We start from the raw sequence: 16,408 nt of genomic DNA, 5'->3' as shown, positions 1-16,408 counted from the left end.
TTAACTTCTGGTGTAGACCCTAGACTATGGCACCCCTCATGTCTCAAGTATAACTGATGACTAACAATATTTAAAGTTTAGAAATCCGAACCCATCAACACACACACACACACACACACACAAAAGAGTACTTTATGTGTCTCTATTCCCACAGGTATCATGGGCTGTGGATACTTCCACGAATGCAGGGAGTTCAAGTCTGAGATTTCTGAGACAGTGAAATATCTGGTCTCCGCTGGTAGGATCCTGTGGCAGTGGACCAAGGTAAGCACTGTCCCAAGATCAGAATTAATGCTTTACTGAGTATATTTAACCTGGTCACAGATCTATTTGTGATGTTTGGCATACGAACGACCATAGTAATTGACCCTTCGCTAAACCCTGCCTCCTTGGTTACCATTGCAACCTCGGACAAGATTTTCCTGTGAAGCCCAATTCCCCACTCAAACCACTGGAGAAAACCCCTCAGAATGATCTCAGAATGTGTTTTTAATAGACAATGAATTTAAACACAGACTACCACTTGCTCAGGTATGTGGTGGTGGAATGTCATTATAATTGCTTCACGGGAACCTGGTAAAATTACGTTTGTAGTGTGGCTAACCACAAGATGGCTCTGACTATGCACTATCAGCATGCAGTCAAATCAAATGTATTTATATATCCCTTCTTACATCAGCTGATATCTCAAAGTGCTGTACAGAAACCCAGCCTAAAACCCCAAACAGCAAGCAATGCAGGTGTAGAAGCACGGTGGCTAGGAAAAACTCCCTAGAAAGACCAAAACCTAGGAAGAAACCTAGAGAGGAAAAAGGCTATGAGGGGTGGCTAGTCCTCTTCTGGCTGTGCCGGGTGGAGATTATAACAGAACATGGCCAAGATTTTAAAATGTTCATAAATGACCAGTATGGTCAAATAATAGTAATCACAGTGGTTGTCGAGGGTGCAACAGGTCAGCATGGCCAGGTGGACTGGGGACAGCAAGGAGTCATCATGCCAGGTAGTCCTGAGGCATGGTCCTAGGGCTCAGGTCCTCCGAAAGAAAGAAAGAAGGAAAGAAAGAATTAGAGAGAGCATACTTAAATTCACACAGGACACCGGATAAGACAGGAGAAATACTCCAGATATAACAGACTAACCCTAGCCCCCCGACACAAACTACTGCAGCATAAATACTGGAGGCTGAGACAGGAGGGGTCAGGAAACACTGTGGCCCCATCCGATGATGATACCCCCAGACAGGGCAAAACGGGCAGGATATAACCCCACCCACTTTGCCAAAGCACAGCCCCCACACCACTAGAGGGATATCTTCAACCACCAACTTACCACCCTGAGACAAGGCCGAGTATAGCCCACAAAGATCTCGCCACGTCACAACCCAAGGGGGGGCGCCAACCCAGACAGGAAGACCACGTCAGTGACTCAACCCACTCAAGTGACGCACCCCTCCTAGGGACTGCATGGAAGAGCACCAGTAAGCCAGTGACTCAGCCCCTGTAATAGGGTTAGAGGCAGAGAATCCCAGTGGAGAGAGGGGAACCGGCTAGGCAGAGACAGCAAGGGTGGTTCGTTGCTCCAGTGCCTTTCCGTTCACCTTCACACTCCTGGGCCAGACTACACTCAATCATAGGACCTACTGAAGAGATGAGTCTTCAATAAAGACTTACAGGTTGAGACCGAGTCTGCTTCTCTCACATGGGTAGGCAGACCATTCCATAAAAATTGAGCTCTATAGGAGAAAGCCCTGCCTCCAGGTATTTGCTTAGAAGTTCTAGGGACAATTAGGAGGCCTGCGTCTTGTGACCGTATCGTACGTGTAGGTATGTACGGCAGGACCAAATCGGAAAGATAGGTAGGAGCAAGCCCATGTAATGCTTTGTAGGTTAGCAGTAAAACCTTGAAGTCAGCCCTTGCCTTAACAGCAAGCCAGTGTAGGGAGACTAGCACTGGAGTGGTATGATCATATTTTTTTGGTTCTAGTCAGGATTCTAGCAGCCGTATTTAGCACTAACTGAAGTTTATTTAGTGCTTTATCCGGGTAGCCGGAAAGTAGAGCATTGCAGTAGTCTAACCTAGAAGTGACAAAAGCAAGGATACATTTTTCTGCATAATTTGTGGACAGAAAATGTCTGATTTTTGCAATGTTACGTAGATGGAAAAAAGCTGTCCTTGAAACAGTCTTGATATGTTCGTCAAAAGAGAGATCAGGGTCCAGAGTAACGCCGAGGTCCTTCACAGTTTTGAGACGACTGTACAACCATCGAAATTAATTGTCAGATTCAACAGAAGGACTCTTTGTTTCTTGGGACCTAGAACAAGCATCTCTGTTTTGTCCGAGTTTTAAAAGTAGAAAGTTTGCAGCCATCCACTTCCTTATGTCTGATACACAGGCATCCAGTGAGGGCAATTTTGGGGCTTTACCATGTTTCATCGAAATGTACAGCTGTGTGTCATCTGCATAGCGGTGAAAGTTAGCATTATGTTTCCGAATATCTTCAACCACCATAGTGAAAACAATAGTGGTCCTAAAACGGAACCTTGAGGAACACCGAAATTTACAGTTGATTTGTCAGAGGACAAACCATCCACAGAGACAGACTGATATCTTCCAACAGATAAGATCTAAACCAGGCCAGAACTTGTCCGTGTAGAACAATTTGGGTTTCCAATCTCTCCAAAAGAATGTGGTGATCGATGGTATCAAAAGCAGCACTAAGGTCTAGGAGCACGAGGACAGATGCAGAGCCTTGGTCTGACGCCATTAAAAGGTAATTTACCACCTTCACGAGTGCAGTCTCAGTGCTATGATTGTGTCTAAAACCAGGCTGAAGCATTTCGTATACATTGTTTGTCTTCAGGAAGGCAGTGAGTTGCTGCGCAACAGCTTTTTCAATTTATTTGGAGAGGAATGGGAGATTCGATATAGGCCGATTAGTTTTTTAAATATTTTCTGGGGCAAGGTTTGGCTTTTTCTTGAGAGGCTTAATTACTGCCACTTTTAGTGAGTTTGGTACACATCCGGTGGATAGAGAGCCATTTATTATGTTCAACATATGAGGGCCAAGCACAGGAAGCAGCTCTTTCAGTAGTTTAGTTGGAATAGGGTCCAGTATGCAGCTTGAAGGTTTAGAGGCCATGATTATTTTCATCATTGTGTCAAGAGATATAGTACTAAAGCACTTGAGTGTCTCCCTTGATCCTAGGTCCTGGCAGAGTTGTGCAGATTCAGGACAACTGAGCTTTGGAGGAATACTCAGATTTTAAGTGGAATCTGTAATTTGCTTTCTAATGATCATGATCTTTTCCTCAAAGAAGTTCATGAATTTATTACTGCTGAAGTGAAAGCCATCCTCTCTTGGGGAATGCTGCTTTTTATTTAGCTTTGCGACAGTATCAAAAATAAATGTTGGATTGTTCTTATTTTCCTCAATTAAGTTGGAAAAATAGGATGATCGAGCAGCAGTGAGGGCTCTTCGATACTGCACAGTACTGTCTGTCCAAGCTAGTCAGAAGACTTCCAGTTTGGTGTGGCGCCATTTCCGTTCCAATTTTCTGGAAGCTTGCTTCAGAGCTCGGATATTTTCTGTATACCAGGGAGCTAGTTTCTTATGACAAATGTTTTCGTTTTTAGTCAAAGCTACTAACCACTTTTGGAGCTAATTAGTGCTCTCAAATGTATCCTGATGTTGACAGTAGATGAGAGTTATATTAATAATATAGTTAACTTAGCTAGCTAACATACATACTCTAGCCCTTGTGCACTGTTCAATTATTTAGCCATTTAAACAATCATTTTTTTGATAAACTCTCTGTTTTTGCCACTGCCATTATTGGCTTCCATGCATTTGAATCTAGAGATTGTTCAAGGCTGGTTGTTCTCGAGCATGGTAAGCGACAGTTGCTATCCAAGGGAGCGCTGCAATTGGTTGGCCAAAATTCTGTGGCGGGGCTTAGCGAAGGGTCAATTGGTTATACAGCACAAACAGATCTGGGACCAGAATAGTATTTGATCAGTCAGTGCATGAACACAACATCTCTGAAGTTCCTAAATGTTAATGTATCCCTGTACTATGACCTTTCAGGTGAAAATGCTGCCCACGCCCTCAAAGTTCCACTACATCTTCAACTTGAGAGACCTGTCAAGGATCTGGCAGGGCATGCTCATCATCAAGGCAGATGAGTGTGATGATATCCCCACCTTGCTGGCGCTGTTCAAGTGTGAATGCACCAGGGTGATCGCAGACAGGTACAGTACTGGAATGAATGGGGTCCCTGTTATGAACAGAACACTTTGCATTCACAGTGATAAAGTCACAATCCTTAATAATTTTTTCAACCCAGTGGCAGCCCTGCCACTTGGTTTCCTCTAAAGCTGAGGGATGGGTCTGGAGAAATTACGTAAACATTGATGTAGTGCAATTTTTTTTATCTGCCGAGCACCAACAAAAAAGTTTACTGCATAAGTTCTCAATCAGAGTTTGTACAAATTGATGTAGCCTATTGAATATCATTAAAGCATATGCATTATATTCACCCTCCAAATGCAACGTCTGCCTATACCTACACATAATGGCTTAAGAAATGGTTCTATGTTTAACCCATTGATGTCCATAAAGGAAAAAAGTACTCTGTTATACTTGTTCTCTGAGCTTACTGATGGACAAATCTGAAGAAATGTGTCAAATCTGCGAAAGCGTCAGTCGACAGTGTGAGTTTTTGATATTGTACTATATTTAGTCATTGGACACATGGGGTTACTGTTATTTCATGAATCAAGTCATGTGAATACATGTTCAAATGATCAGATCTTAATAATATTTTGTATATATATTGCCTGGACCATTATATACAGTACTGTGAAAAGTATTTGCCCTCTTTCTGATTTTCTGTATTTGTGCATATTTTTTTACACATATTATACTAACAAAAGTATAAACACAACATGCAACAATTTCTAAGATTTTATTGAGTTACAGTTAATATGAATAAATCAGTCAATTTAAAATAAATTGTATCTATCAACTTAATCTATGGATTTCACATGACTGGGAATACAGATGTGCATCTGTTGGTCACAGCAACAAAAAAATGGGCCTCACAATAGGCTTCAGGATCTCGTCACGGTATTTCAGTGCATTCAAATTGCCATTGATAAAATGCAATTGTGTTTGTTGTCCATAGCTTATGCCAGCCCATACCATAACCCCACCGCCACCATGTTCACAACGTTGACATCAGCAAACCGATCGCCCACACAACGCCATACATGTGGTCTGCGGTTGTGAGGGCGGTTGGATGCCAAATTCTCTAATACGATGTTGGAGGCGGCTTATGGTAGAGAAATTAACATTAAATTATCTAGAAACTGCTTTGGTGGACATTCCTGCATTCAGCATGCCATTTGTACACTTCCTCAAAACTTGATACATCTGTGGCATTGTTGTGTGACAAAACTGCACATTTTAGAGTGCCATTTTATTGTCCCAAGCACACCTGTGTTATGATCATGCTGTTTAATCAGCTTCTTGATATGCCACACCTGTCAGGTGGATGGATTAATTGTTTTAATGAACAAAGTTATGCAAAATCCAACGCCCCTTTTTGAAAAGTTTTTTATTTATTTAACCTTTATTTAACTAGGCAAGTCAGGCGCCCACATGACGCCGTACATGTGGTGCCACTGGTTGTGCCATCTTTAGCTGCTATGACTGCAACCAAATACTTCCTGTAGTTGTTGATCAGTCTCTCTGAGGAATTTTTGCCCACTCCTCCATGCTGGACTGCTTGAACTCAGTGACATTTTGTGGTTTTCGAGCATTAACTGCTCGTTTCAGGTTCTGCCACAACATCTCAATCGGGTTTACAGTTGAAGTCGGAAGTTTACATGCACTTAGGTTGGAGTCATTGAAACTAGTTTTTCAACCACTCCACACATTTCTTGTTAACAAACTATAGTATAGTCGGTTAGGACATTTACTTTGTGCATGACACAAGTAATTTTTCCAACAATTGTTTACAGACAGATTATTTCACTTATAATTCACTGTATCACAATTCCAGTGGGTCAGAAGTTTACATACACTAAGTTGATTGTGCTTTTAAACAGCTTGGAAAATTCCAGAAAATGATGTCATGGCTTTAGAAGCTTCTGATAGGCTAATTGACATCATTTGAGTCAATTGGAGGTGTACAAATGTATTTGGCTAAGGTGTATGTAAACTTCCGACTTCAACTGTAGGTTTGGACTTTACATTTGTGGTTTTTCAAAGCCTACCTTCAAACTCAGTGCCTCTTTGCTTGACATCATGGGGAAATCAGCCAAGACCTCAGAAAAACAATTGTAGACCTCCACAAGTCTGGTTCATCCTTGGGAGCAATTTCCAAATGCCTGAAGGTACCACATTCATCTGTACAAACAATAGTACGCAAGTATAAACACCATGGGACCACGCAGCCGTCATACCGCTCAGGAAGGAGACGCATTCTGTCTCCTAGAGATGAATGTACTTTGGTGCGAAAAGTGCAAATCAATCCCAGAACAACAGAAAGCACCTTGTGAAGGATGCTGGAGGAAACGGGTACAAAAGTATCTATAGCCGCAGTAAAACGAGTCCTATATCGACATAACCTGAAAGGCCACTCAGTAAGGAAGAAGCCACTGCTCCAAAACCGCCATAAAAAAGCCAGACTACGGTTTGCAACTGCACATGGGGACAAAGATCGTACTTTTTGGAGAGATGTCCTCTGGTCTGATGAAACAAAAATAGAACTGTTTGGCTGTAATGACCATCGTTATGTTTGAGGAAAAAGGGGGAGGCTTGCAAGCCGAAGAACACCATCCCAACCGTGAAGCACGGGGGTAGCAGCATCATGTTGTGGCAGTGCTTTTCTGCAGGAGGGACTGGTGCACTTCACAAAATAGAAGGCATCATGAGGCAGGATAATTATGTGGATATATTGAAGCAACTTCTCAAAACATCAGTCAGGAAGTTAAAGCTTGGTTGCAAATGGGTCTTCCAAATGTACAATGACCCCAAGCATACTTCCAAAATTGTGGCAAAATGGCTTAAGGACAACAAAGTCAAGGTATTGGAGTGGCCATCAAAGCCCTGACCTCAATCCTATAGAAAATGTGTGGGCTGAACTGAAAAAAATGTGTGCGAGCAAGGAGGCCTGCAAACCTGACAGTTACACCAGCTCTGTCAGGAGGAATGGGCCAAAATGCAACCAACTTATTGTGGGAAGATTGTAGAAGGCTACCCGAAACGTTTGACCCAAGTTAAACAATTCAAAGGCGATGCTACCAAATACTAATTGAGTGCATGTAAACTTCTGACCCACTGGGAATGTGATTAAAGAAATAAAAGCGGAAATAAATAATTCTCTCTCCTATTATTCTGACATTTCACATTCTTAAAATAAAGTGGTGATCCTAAGTGACCTAAGACAATTTTTACTAGGATTAGAATGTCAGGAATTTTGAAAAAATGAGTTTAAATGTATTTGGCTAAGGTGTATGTAAACTTCCGACTTCAACTGTAGGTTTGGACTTTACATTTGTGGTTTTTCTGGCATTCTGATGTAGACTTGCTTGTGTGTTTTGGATCATTGTCTTGCTGCATAACGCAGCTGCACTTCAGCTCACAGACGGATGGCCTGACATTCTCCTGAAGAATTCATGGTACCTTCAATGATGGCAAGTCGTCCAGGTCCTGAGGCAGCAAAGCATCCCCAAACCATCACATTACCACCACCATGCTTGACCGTTGGTATGAGGATCTTACTGCGGAATGCAGTGTTTGGTTTTCGCTCGACATAACGGGACCCATCCCATCCATAAAGTCAAGCAAGTCAAGATCAGAATGTCTGAAAAGCAACACATTTAACGTTTTTGAATGGCCTAGTCAAAGTCCATACCTAAACCCAATTGAAATGTTGCAGTTCATGCTCGAAAACCCACTAATGTGCTAAGTTAAAGCAGCTCCGCATTGATAAAAGTGGTCCAAAATTCCTCCACATTGATGTTATTGACTGATCAACAACTACAGGAAGGGATTGGTTGCAGCCATTGCAACTAAAGGTGGCACAATCAGTTATTGAGTGTAAGGGGGGCAAATACTTTTTCACACAGGGGGATTGGGTGTTGCATAACTTTTATTTATTTAAGTGATAATTCCCGAGAAGCCGGTGTTTGGAGGATATATTGGCATGGGTGTTGAAACCGGGTTACCAACAATATTCAAATAATGATTGACATATTTTCATTAAAAACGCTATTTTGATTAATTTATTCATACTATTTCATCCTTCCACGAGATATAGTCTCAACACATCTGGGGTTGCTACCCAAGCCGGCTGGTCGTTCGTTCTATCGGTTCGGTTGCCGGAGACGTGACCCAATCGTTAAGTCTTTTTGTTTTAAATCTATGGACCCGACCCAGTCGTCTGTTCTAAATGTTCCGCATTAGACCCACCCGTTTATATAATAAATGAAATAAGTATCACATTTTTGGGTTATTTGGTCACTCTATCTAATATTAGATTTTAGTTGAACATCTGATAACATTCAGTGTCAAAAATATGCACAAATAAAGAAAATCAGAAAGGCGGAAAATACTTTTTCACTGCTCTGTATATAAAAACAATATCTAAAGAAATCCACACACACTCTCTCTTTCTCACACACACACCCCTAGAGTATATGCAGTATAAACAAATTCAATAACAACAATAACTCCTAGAGCATATTATACTAGAGGTCGACCGATTATGATTTTTCAATGCCGATACCGATTATTGGAGGACCACACAAAGCCGATACTGATTAATCGGCCAATTTTTTTTATTTATTTGTAATAAATACAATTACAACAATACTGAATGAACACTTATTTTAACTTAATATAATACATCAATAAAATCTATTTAGCCTCAAATAAATAATGAAACGGGTTCAATTTGGTTTAAATAATGCAAAAACAAAGTGTTGGAGAAGAAAGTAAAAGTGCAATATGTGCCATGTAAAAAAGCTAACGTTTAAGTTCCTTGCTCAGAACATGAGAACATATGAAAAGCTGGTGATTCCTTTTAACATGAGTCTTCAATATTCCCAGGTAAGAAGTTTTAGGTTGTAGTTATTATAAGACTATTTCTCTCTGTAAGATTTGTATTTCATATACCTTTGACTATTGGATGTTCTTATAGGCACTTTAGTATTGCCAGTGTAACAGTATAGCTTCCGTCCCTCTCCTCGCTCCGACCTGGGCTCGAACCAGGAACACATCGACAACAGCCACCCTCGAAGCAGCGTTACCCATGCAGAGCAAGGGGAACAACCACTCTCAAGTCTCAGAGAGAGAGTGACGTTTGAAACGCTATAAGCGCGCCCCCGGCTAACTAGCTAGCCATTTCACATCGGTTACACCAGCCTAATCTTGGGCGTTGACAGGCTTGAAGTCATAAACAGCGCAATGCATTGCGAAGGGCTGCTGGCAAACGCACGAAAGTGCGGTATGAATGAATGCTTACGAGCCTGCTGGTGCCTACCACCGCTCAGTCAGACTACTCTATCAAATCATAGACTTAATTATAACATAATTACACACAGAAATATGAGCCTTAGGTCATTAATATGGTCGAATCCGGAAACTATCATCTCGAAAACAAAACGTTTTTCCTGTCAGTGAAATACTGAACCGTTCCGTATTTTATCTAACGGGTGGCATCCCTAAGTCTAAATATTCCTGTTACATTGCACAACCTTCAATGTTATGTCATAATTACGTAAAATTCTGGCAAATTAGTTCGCAACGAGCCAAGCGTCCCAAACTGTTGCATATACCCTGACTCTGTATGCAAGAACGCAAAATGACACAATTTCACCTGGTTAATATTGCCTGCTAACCTGGATTTCTTTTAGCTTAAAGAAAGGCATTGATGTTTATGGTTAGGTACAGTCGTGCAACGATTGTGCTTTTTTCGCAAATGCGCTTTTGTTAAATCATCCCCCGTTTGGCGAAGTCTGCTGTCTTTGTTAGAAAGAAATAGTCTTCACAGTTCGCAACGAGCCAGGCGGCCCAAACTGCTGCATATACCCTGACTCTGTTTGCAAGAGAAGTGACACATTTTCCCTAGTTAAAAAAAATTCATGTTAGCAGGCAATATTAACTAAATATGCAGGTTTAAAAATATATACACTTGTGTATTGATTGAAAGGCATTGATGTTTATGGTTGGAGCAACGTGTACCTAAGTGATTATATGCAACGCAGGACAGGCTAGATAAACTAGTAATATCATCAACCATGTGTAGTTAACTAGTGATTATGATTGATTGATTGTTTTTTTATAAGATAAGTTTAATGCTAGCTAGCAACTTACCTTGGCTTCTTACTGCATTCGCGTAACAGGCAGGCTCCTCGTGGAGTGCAATGTAAAGCAGGTGGTTAGAGCGTTGGACTAGTTAACCGTAAGGTTGCAAGATTGAATCCCCAAGCTGACAGTGTAAAAATCTGTCATTCTGCCCCTGAACAAGGCAGTTAACCCACCGTTCCTAGGCCGTCATTGAAAATAAGAATGTGTTCTTAACTGACTTGCCTAGTTAAATAAAGGTCTAAACATTTTTTTTATAAAATCGTCCAAATCGGCGTCCAAAAATACCGATTTCTGATTGTTATGAAAACTTTAAATCGGCCATTCCGATTAATCAGTCGACCTCTATATTATACAGTATAAGCAAATCCAATGCAACAGGGCTGCACGCTGGGCTGCACAATTAAAACAAATATTTGAGGTAATAAAGAGAATCTTTCATTTTTCAAAGTGATCCTAAATTTAAATTCCAGGTCGTAAAGCAAAATGTTTAGGCGCATATGCGAGTGAAATGGTTGCGCTTTTATTTATGTGTTTTTTGGTGAGCTGTTGAGTTTGGCCGAATGATAAACATTTCTTTACCATTCAGCTAATCATCCAAAAATCTCATAAGAAATGAGGTGGTGTTTTGGTATGAATGTAACATTATACTATGCTATTATATTATATTTGGTTCTGTTATGTAGAATACTAATTCATCATTATGTGATGAATCGAGATCTAACTTTAGTAAACAAGCACTTTTATGAGAATTGGCGGACGGCAGCACTACACCCCTGGACGTAACCATTCTCAAATTCAAAGATGGATGACTGACAGTCCATGAGAATGAAACCAATGGTGTCCTTGTGCTGCAGGTTTGTCTGCTTTGAGGACAAGGTGTGGTTTGAGAAAGCCATATCCAGGGTGATCCAGGAACACGTGGACCCCAGCCTGGTCCCTGACCTCCACCCTGACCCCTACTTTGTGGACTTCCTGAGAGAGGCTCTCGAGCCCACGGGAGATGAGGCAGATGACGTCTGTTTGGACGCCCCCAAAGTTTACGAACTGGTAAAGAGCCAAGGCACATTGTAGACTTATGTTGTTCAAACTAGACATAAGGGCTGGTTTCCTGGACACAGATTAAGCCAAATCCTGGACTAAAAATATACAGTATTTCCTGCATGCTTTTCAGTCCAGTACTAGGCATAATCGGTGTTTTGGGATGCAATCCTTGAAGGTTTAGATTTCATCTATTTGCAAAATGTGTATCTAACCAAAGTAATGTTTCATCATTAGGTGCCCAGTTTTGAGTTCCTGTGTGAGAAGCTGATTATCTATCAGAGCCAGTACAATGAGAATGTTAGAGGGGCCAGTCTGGACCTTGTGTTCTTTACAGATGCCATGACTCATCTCATCAAGGTTAAACTAACATCCTGGCTGCCATGTTATTCATAATCACTCAATATTACTCTGTCATCTGTTTTTCGAACATTTGTTTAATTAAAATAAGGTTTTGTAACAACATCTTTAGATAAGGTGAGAATCTTTATCTATCCTGTGGTCCCCCCCCACAGATCTCACGTATCATCCGGACAGACTGTGGCAACGCTTTGCTAGTGGGAGTGGGAGGATCAGGAAAACAGAGTCTCACCCGACTGGCTTCCTTTATAGCCGGATACAGTATATTCCAGATCACCCTGACCAGGTAAGTACGAGGGGTTATGTGGTTGATTGTCAATAACAGTTAGGTAAAGTAGGTCACGATGGATCATAGAGATCCTATTAAATTACTAAAGGGGCAATGTCATAAAACCTCAAAGTTCCAGAATAAGAGTATAATTGCCATCATTGTGGTAAAGGAAATTCAAACCAGTCTAATTGGAATGAATGGCATTAGAGGCATAGGTGATGCCTTTCCTGTTTTTACTTATGCAAGATTTTTTGTTAAATGCATTTTATTCTAATTCCTAATTCTATGTGAGCAAAGGATTTGGAAAATATGAAAGTAGCATAGTAAGGGCAGCAATTAGTGTTATGCAAATCAAATCTAATTTTATTAGTCACATGCGCCGAATACAACAGGTGTAGTAGACCTTACAGTGAAATGCTTACTTACGAGCCCCTAACCGACAGTGCAGTTAAAAAAATTATGAATAAGAATAAGCAATAAAAGCAACAAGTAATTAAAGAGGAGCAGTAAAAAAACAATATACAGGGGGGTGCTGGTACAGAGTCAATGTGCGGGGGCACCGGTTAGTTGAGGTAGTATGTACGTGTAGGTAGAGTTAATTAAAGTGACTATGCATAGATGACAACAGTGGTGTGGAGAGGGGGGGGGGGGCAATGTGAATAGTCTGGGTAGCCATTTGACTAGATGTTAAGAAGTCTTAGGGGTAGGATCTGTTTAGAAGCCTCTTGGACCTAGACTTGGCGCTCCGGTACCGCTTGCCATGTGGTAGCAGAGAGAACAGTCTATGACTAGGGTGGCTGGAGTCTTGACAATTTTCAGGGCCTTCCTCTGACACCGCTTGGTATAGAGGTCCTGGATGGCAGGAAGCTTGGCCCCAGTGATGTACTGGGCCATTCGCACTACCCTCTGTAGTGCCTTGCGGTCGGAGGCCGAGCAGTTGCCAGGCAGTGATATAACCAGTCAGGATGCTCTTGATGGTGCAGATGTAGAACCTTTTGAGGATCTGAGGACCCATGCCAAATCTTTTCAGTCTTCTGAGGGGGAATAGGTTTTGTTGTGCCCTCTTCACGACTGTCATGGTGTGCTTGGACCATGTTAGTTTGTTGGTGATGTGGACACCAAGGAACTTGAAGCTCTCAACCTGCTCCACTGCAGCCCTGACGATGAGAAGGGGGGCGTGCTCGGTCCTATTTTTCCTGTAGTCCACAATCATCTCCTTTGTCTTGATCACGTTGAGGGAGAGGTTGTTGTCCTGGCACCACACGGCCAGGTCCCTGACCTCCCTATAGGCTGTCTCGTTGTTGTTGTTGGTGATCAGGCCTACCACTGTTGTGTCATCGGCAAATTTAACGATGGTGTTGGAGTCGTGCCTGGCACTGCAGTCGTGAGTGAACAGGGAGTACAGGAGGGGGCTGAGCACGCACCCCTGAGGGGCCCCTGTGTTGAGGATCAGCGTGGCAGATGTGTTGTTACCTACCCTTACCTGCTGGGGGCAGCCCGTCAGGAAATCCAGGATCCAGTTGCAGAGGGAGGTGTTTAGTCCCAGGGTCCTTAGCTTATTGATGAGCTTTGAGGGCACTATGGTGTTGAACACTGAGCTGTAGTCAATGAATAGCATTCTCACATAGGTGTTCCTTTTGTCCAGGTGGGAAAGGGCAGTGTGGAGTGCAATAGAGACTACATCATCTGTGGATCTGTTGGGGCGGTATGCAAATTGGAGTGGGTCTAGGGTTTCTGGGATGATGGTGTTGATGTGAGCCATGACCAGCCTTTCAAAGCACTTCATGGCTACAGACGTGAGTGCTACGGGTAGGCAGGTTACCTTAGTGTTCTTGGGCACAGGCACTATGGTGGTCTGCTTGAAACATGTTGGTATTACAGACTCGGACAGGGAGAGGTTGAAAATGTCAGTGAAGACACTTGCTAGTTGGTCAGTGCATGCTCGCGTACACGTCCTGGTAATCCGTCTGGCCCTGCAGCCTTGTGAATGTTGACCTGTCTAAAGGTCTTACTCACATCGGCTGCAGAGAGCATGATCACACAGTCTTTCGGTACAGCTGGTGCTCTCATGTATGTTTCAGTGTTATTTGTCTCGAACCGAGCATAGAAGTAGTTTAGCTCGTCCAGTAGGCTCGTGTCACTGGGCAGCTCTCGGCTGTGCTTCCCTTTGTAGTCTGTAATGGTTTGCAGGCTCTGCCACATCCGACGAGCGTCAGAGACGGTGTAGTACGACTCGATCTTAGTCCTGTATTGACGCTTTGCCTGTTTGATGGTTTGTCGGAGGGCATAGCGGGATTTCTTATAAGCTTCCGGGTTAGAGTCCCGCTCCTTGAAAGCGGCAGCTCTAGCCTTTAGCTCAGTGCAGATGCTGTCTGTAATCCATGGTTTCTGGTTGGGGTATGTACGTATGGTCACTGTGGGGACGACGTCATCGATGCACTTATTGATGAAGCCAATGACAGATGTGGTGTACTCCTCAATGCCATTGGAGGAATCCCAGAACATATTCCAGTCTGTGCTAGCAAAACAGTCCTGTAGTTTAGCATCTGCTTCATCTAACCACTTTTTTGTTGATCTAGTTACTGGTGCTTCCTGCTTACATTTTTGCTTGTAAGCAGGTATCAGGAGGATAGAATTATGGTCAGATTTTCCAAAGGGAGGGCGAGGGAGAGCTTTGAATGCATCTCTATGTGTGGAGTATAGGTGCTCCAGAGTTATTTTCCCTCTGTTTGCACAGGCATTTAAATTAGGCAAGTCAGTCTCAAAACCAGCTGTATTGTATTGAACATGTATTTATATTCCTGTCTGAAGTATAATAATAATGAATTGATGCTCCGTATACTAAGGAGATAATGGGAGTCCAGCTGAGAATTGGTCCCTAATGCCCCTGTTTCCAACTAGGACGTACAACATCAGCAACCTGATGGATGACCTGAAGGTCCTTTACAGAACAGCCGGGGCAGACGGCAAAGGCATCACCTTTATCTTCACAGACAACGAGATCAAGGATGAGGCCTTCCTGGAGTATCTCAATAACGTGCTCTCATCTGGGGAGGTGATACGTTTTTTTGTTTTTTTTGCAACTTCTTAGGGGGTAGATCAGCTTTAATACTACAGATAGATTGTAGCTTCCATCAATGTAATTGTCTGCATAATTTCCAATCCCCCATATATTTTTGGGTAAATATATACAGTATATATACAATATCAGTCAAAAGTTTGGACACACCTACTCATTCCAGGGTTGTTCTTTATTTTTATATTTTAGACATTGTAGAATAATAGTGAAGACATCAAAACTATGAAATAACACATATGGAATCATGTAGTAACCAAAAAAGTGTTAAACAAATCAAACTATATTTTATATTTGAGATTCTTCAAAGTTGCCACCCTTTGCCTTGATGACAGCTTTGCACACTCTTGGCATTCTCTCAACCAGCTTCATGAGGTAGTCACCTCGAATCAATCAATCAAATGTATTTATAAAGCCCTTCTTACATCAGCTGATGTCACAGAGTGCTGTACAGAAACCCAGCCTAAAACCCCAAACAGCAAGCAATGCAGGTGTAGAAGCATAAGCAATGAATTTCAATTAACAGGCGTGCCTTTTTAATGTGAGAGAAAAGAGAAAAGAGAGAAAAGACATGAAGGTCAGTCAATCTGGAAAATTTCAAAAACTTTTAAAGTTTCTTCAAGTGCAGTCGCAAAAACCATCAAGCGCTATGATGAAACTGGCTCTCATGAAGATCGCCACAGGAAAGGAAGACCCAGAGTTACCTCCGCTGCAGAGAATAAGTTCATTAGAGTTACTAGCCTCAGAAATTGCAGCCCGAATAAATGCTTCACAGAGTAACAGACACATCTCAACATCAACTGTTCAGAGGAGACTGCATGAATCAGGCCTTCATGGTCGAATTGCTGCAAATAAACCACTAGTAAAGGACACCAATAAGAAGAGACTTGCTTGGGCCAAGAAACACAAGCAATGGACTGTAAACCGGTGGAAATCTGTCCTTTGGTCTGATGAGTCCAAATTTGAGACTTTTGGTTCCAACCGCTGTGACTTTGTGAGATGCCGAGTAGGTGAACGGATGATCTCCGCATGTGTAGTTCCAACTGTGAAGCATGGAGGAGGTGGTGTGATGGTGTGGGGGTGCTTTGCTGGTGACACTATCAGTGAATTATTTACAATTCAAGGCAAACTTAACAAGCATGGCTACCACAGCATTCTGCAGTGACACGCCATCCCATCTGGTTTGCGCTTAGTGGGACTATAATTTTTTTCTTCCAACAAGACAATGACCCAACACACCTTCAGGCTGCGTAAGGGCTATTTGACCAAGAAGGAGAGTGATGGAGT

At 42.2% G+C, this 16,408-nt stretch overlaps 1 protein-coding gene across 2 annotated transcripts in view; it reads left to right on the top strand.

The window, feature by feature from the left end:
* Positions 1-16,408, top strand: part of LOC106608183 (dynein axonemal heavy chain 8) — a 59,260-nt gene that overhangs the window by 30,016 nt on the left and 12,836 nt on the right. For both annotated transcript variants that reach the window (XM_014205977.2, XM_014205978.2), the window contains 6 exons: positions 155-264; positions 4,086-4,249; positions 11,231-11,423; positions 11,652-11,774; positions 11,930-12,060; positions 14,947-15,100. In XM_014205977.2, the coding sequence (XP_014061452.2) occupies positions 155-264; positions 4,086-4,249; positions 11,231-11,423; positions 11,652-11,774; positions 11,930-12,060; positions 14,947-15,100 (875 nt within the window). The remainder of the gene's footprint in view (positions 1-154; positions 265-4,085; positions 4,250-11,230; positions 11,424-11,651; positions 11,775-11,929; positions 12,061-14,946; positions 15,101-16,408) is intronic.

Source organism: Salmo salar, chromosome ssa06 (assembly GCF_905237065.1).
Source record: "Salmo salar chromosome ssa06, Ssal_v3.1, whole genome shotgun sequence".
NCBI classification, from domain to species: domain Eukaryota; kingdom Metazoa; phylum Chordata; class Actinopteri; order Salmoniformes; family Salmonidae; genus Salmo; species Salmo salar.
Note: the sequence above shows the minus strand (reverse complement) of the source record. Positions and strands in the feature narration are given on the sequence as shown.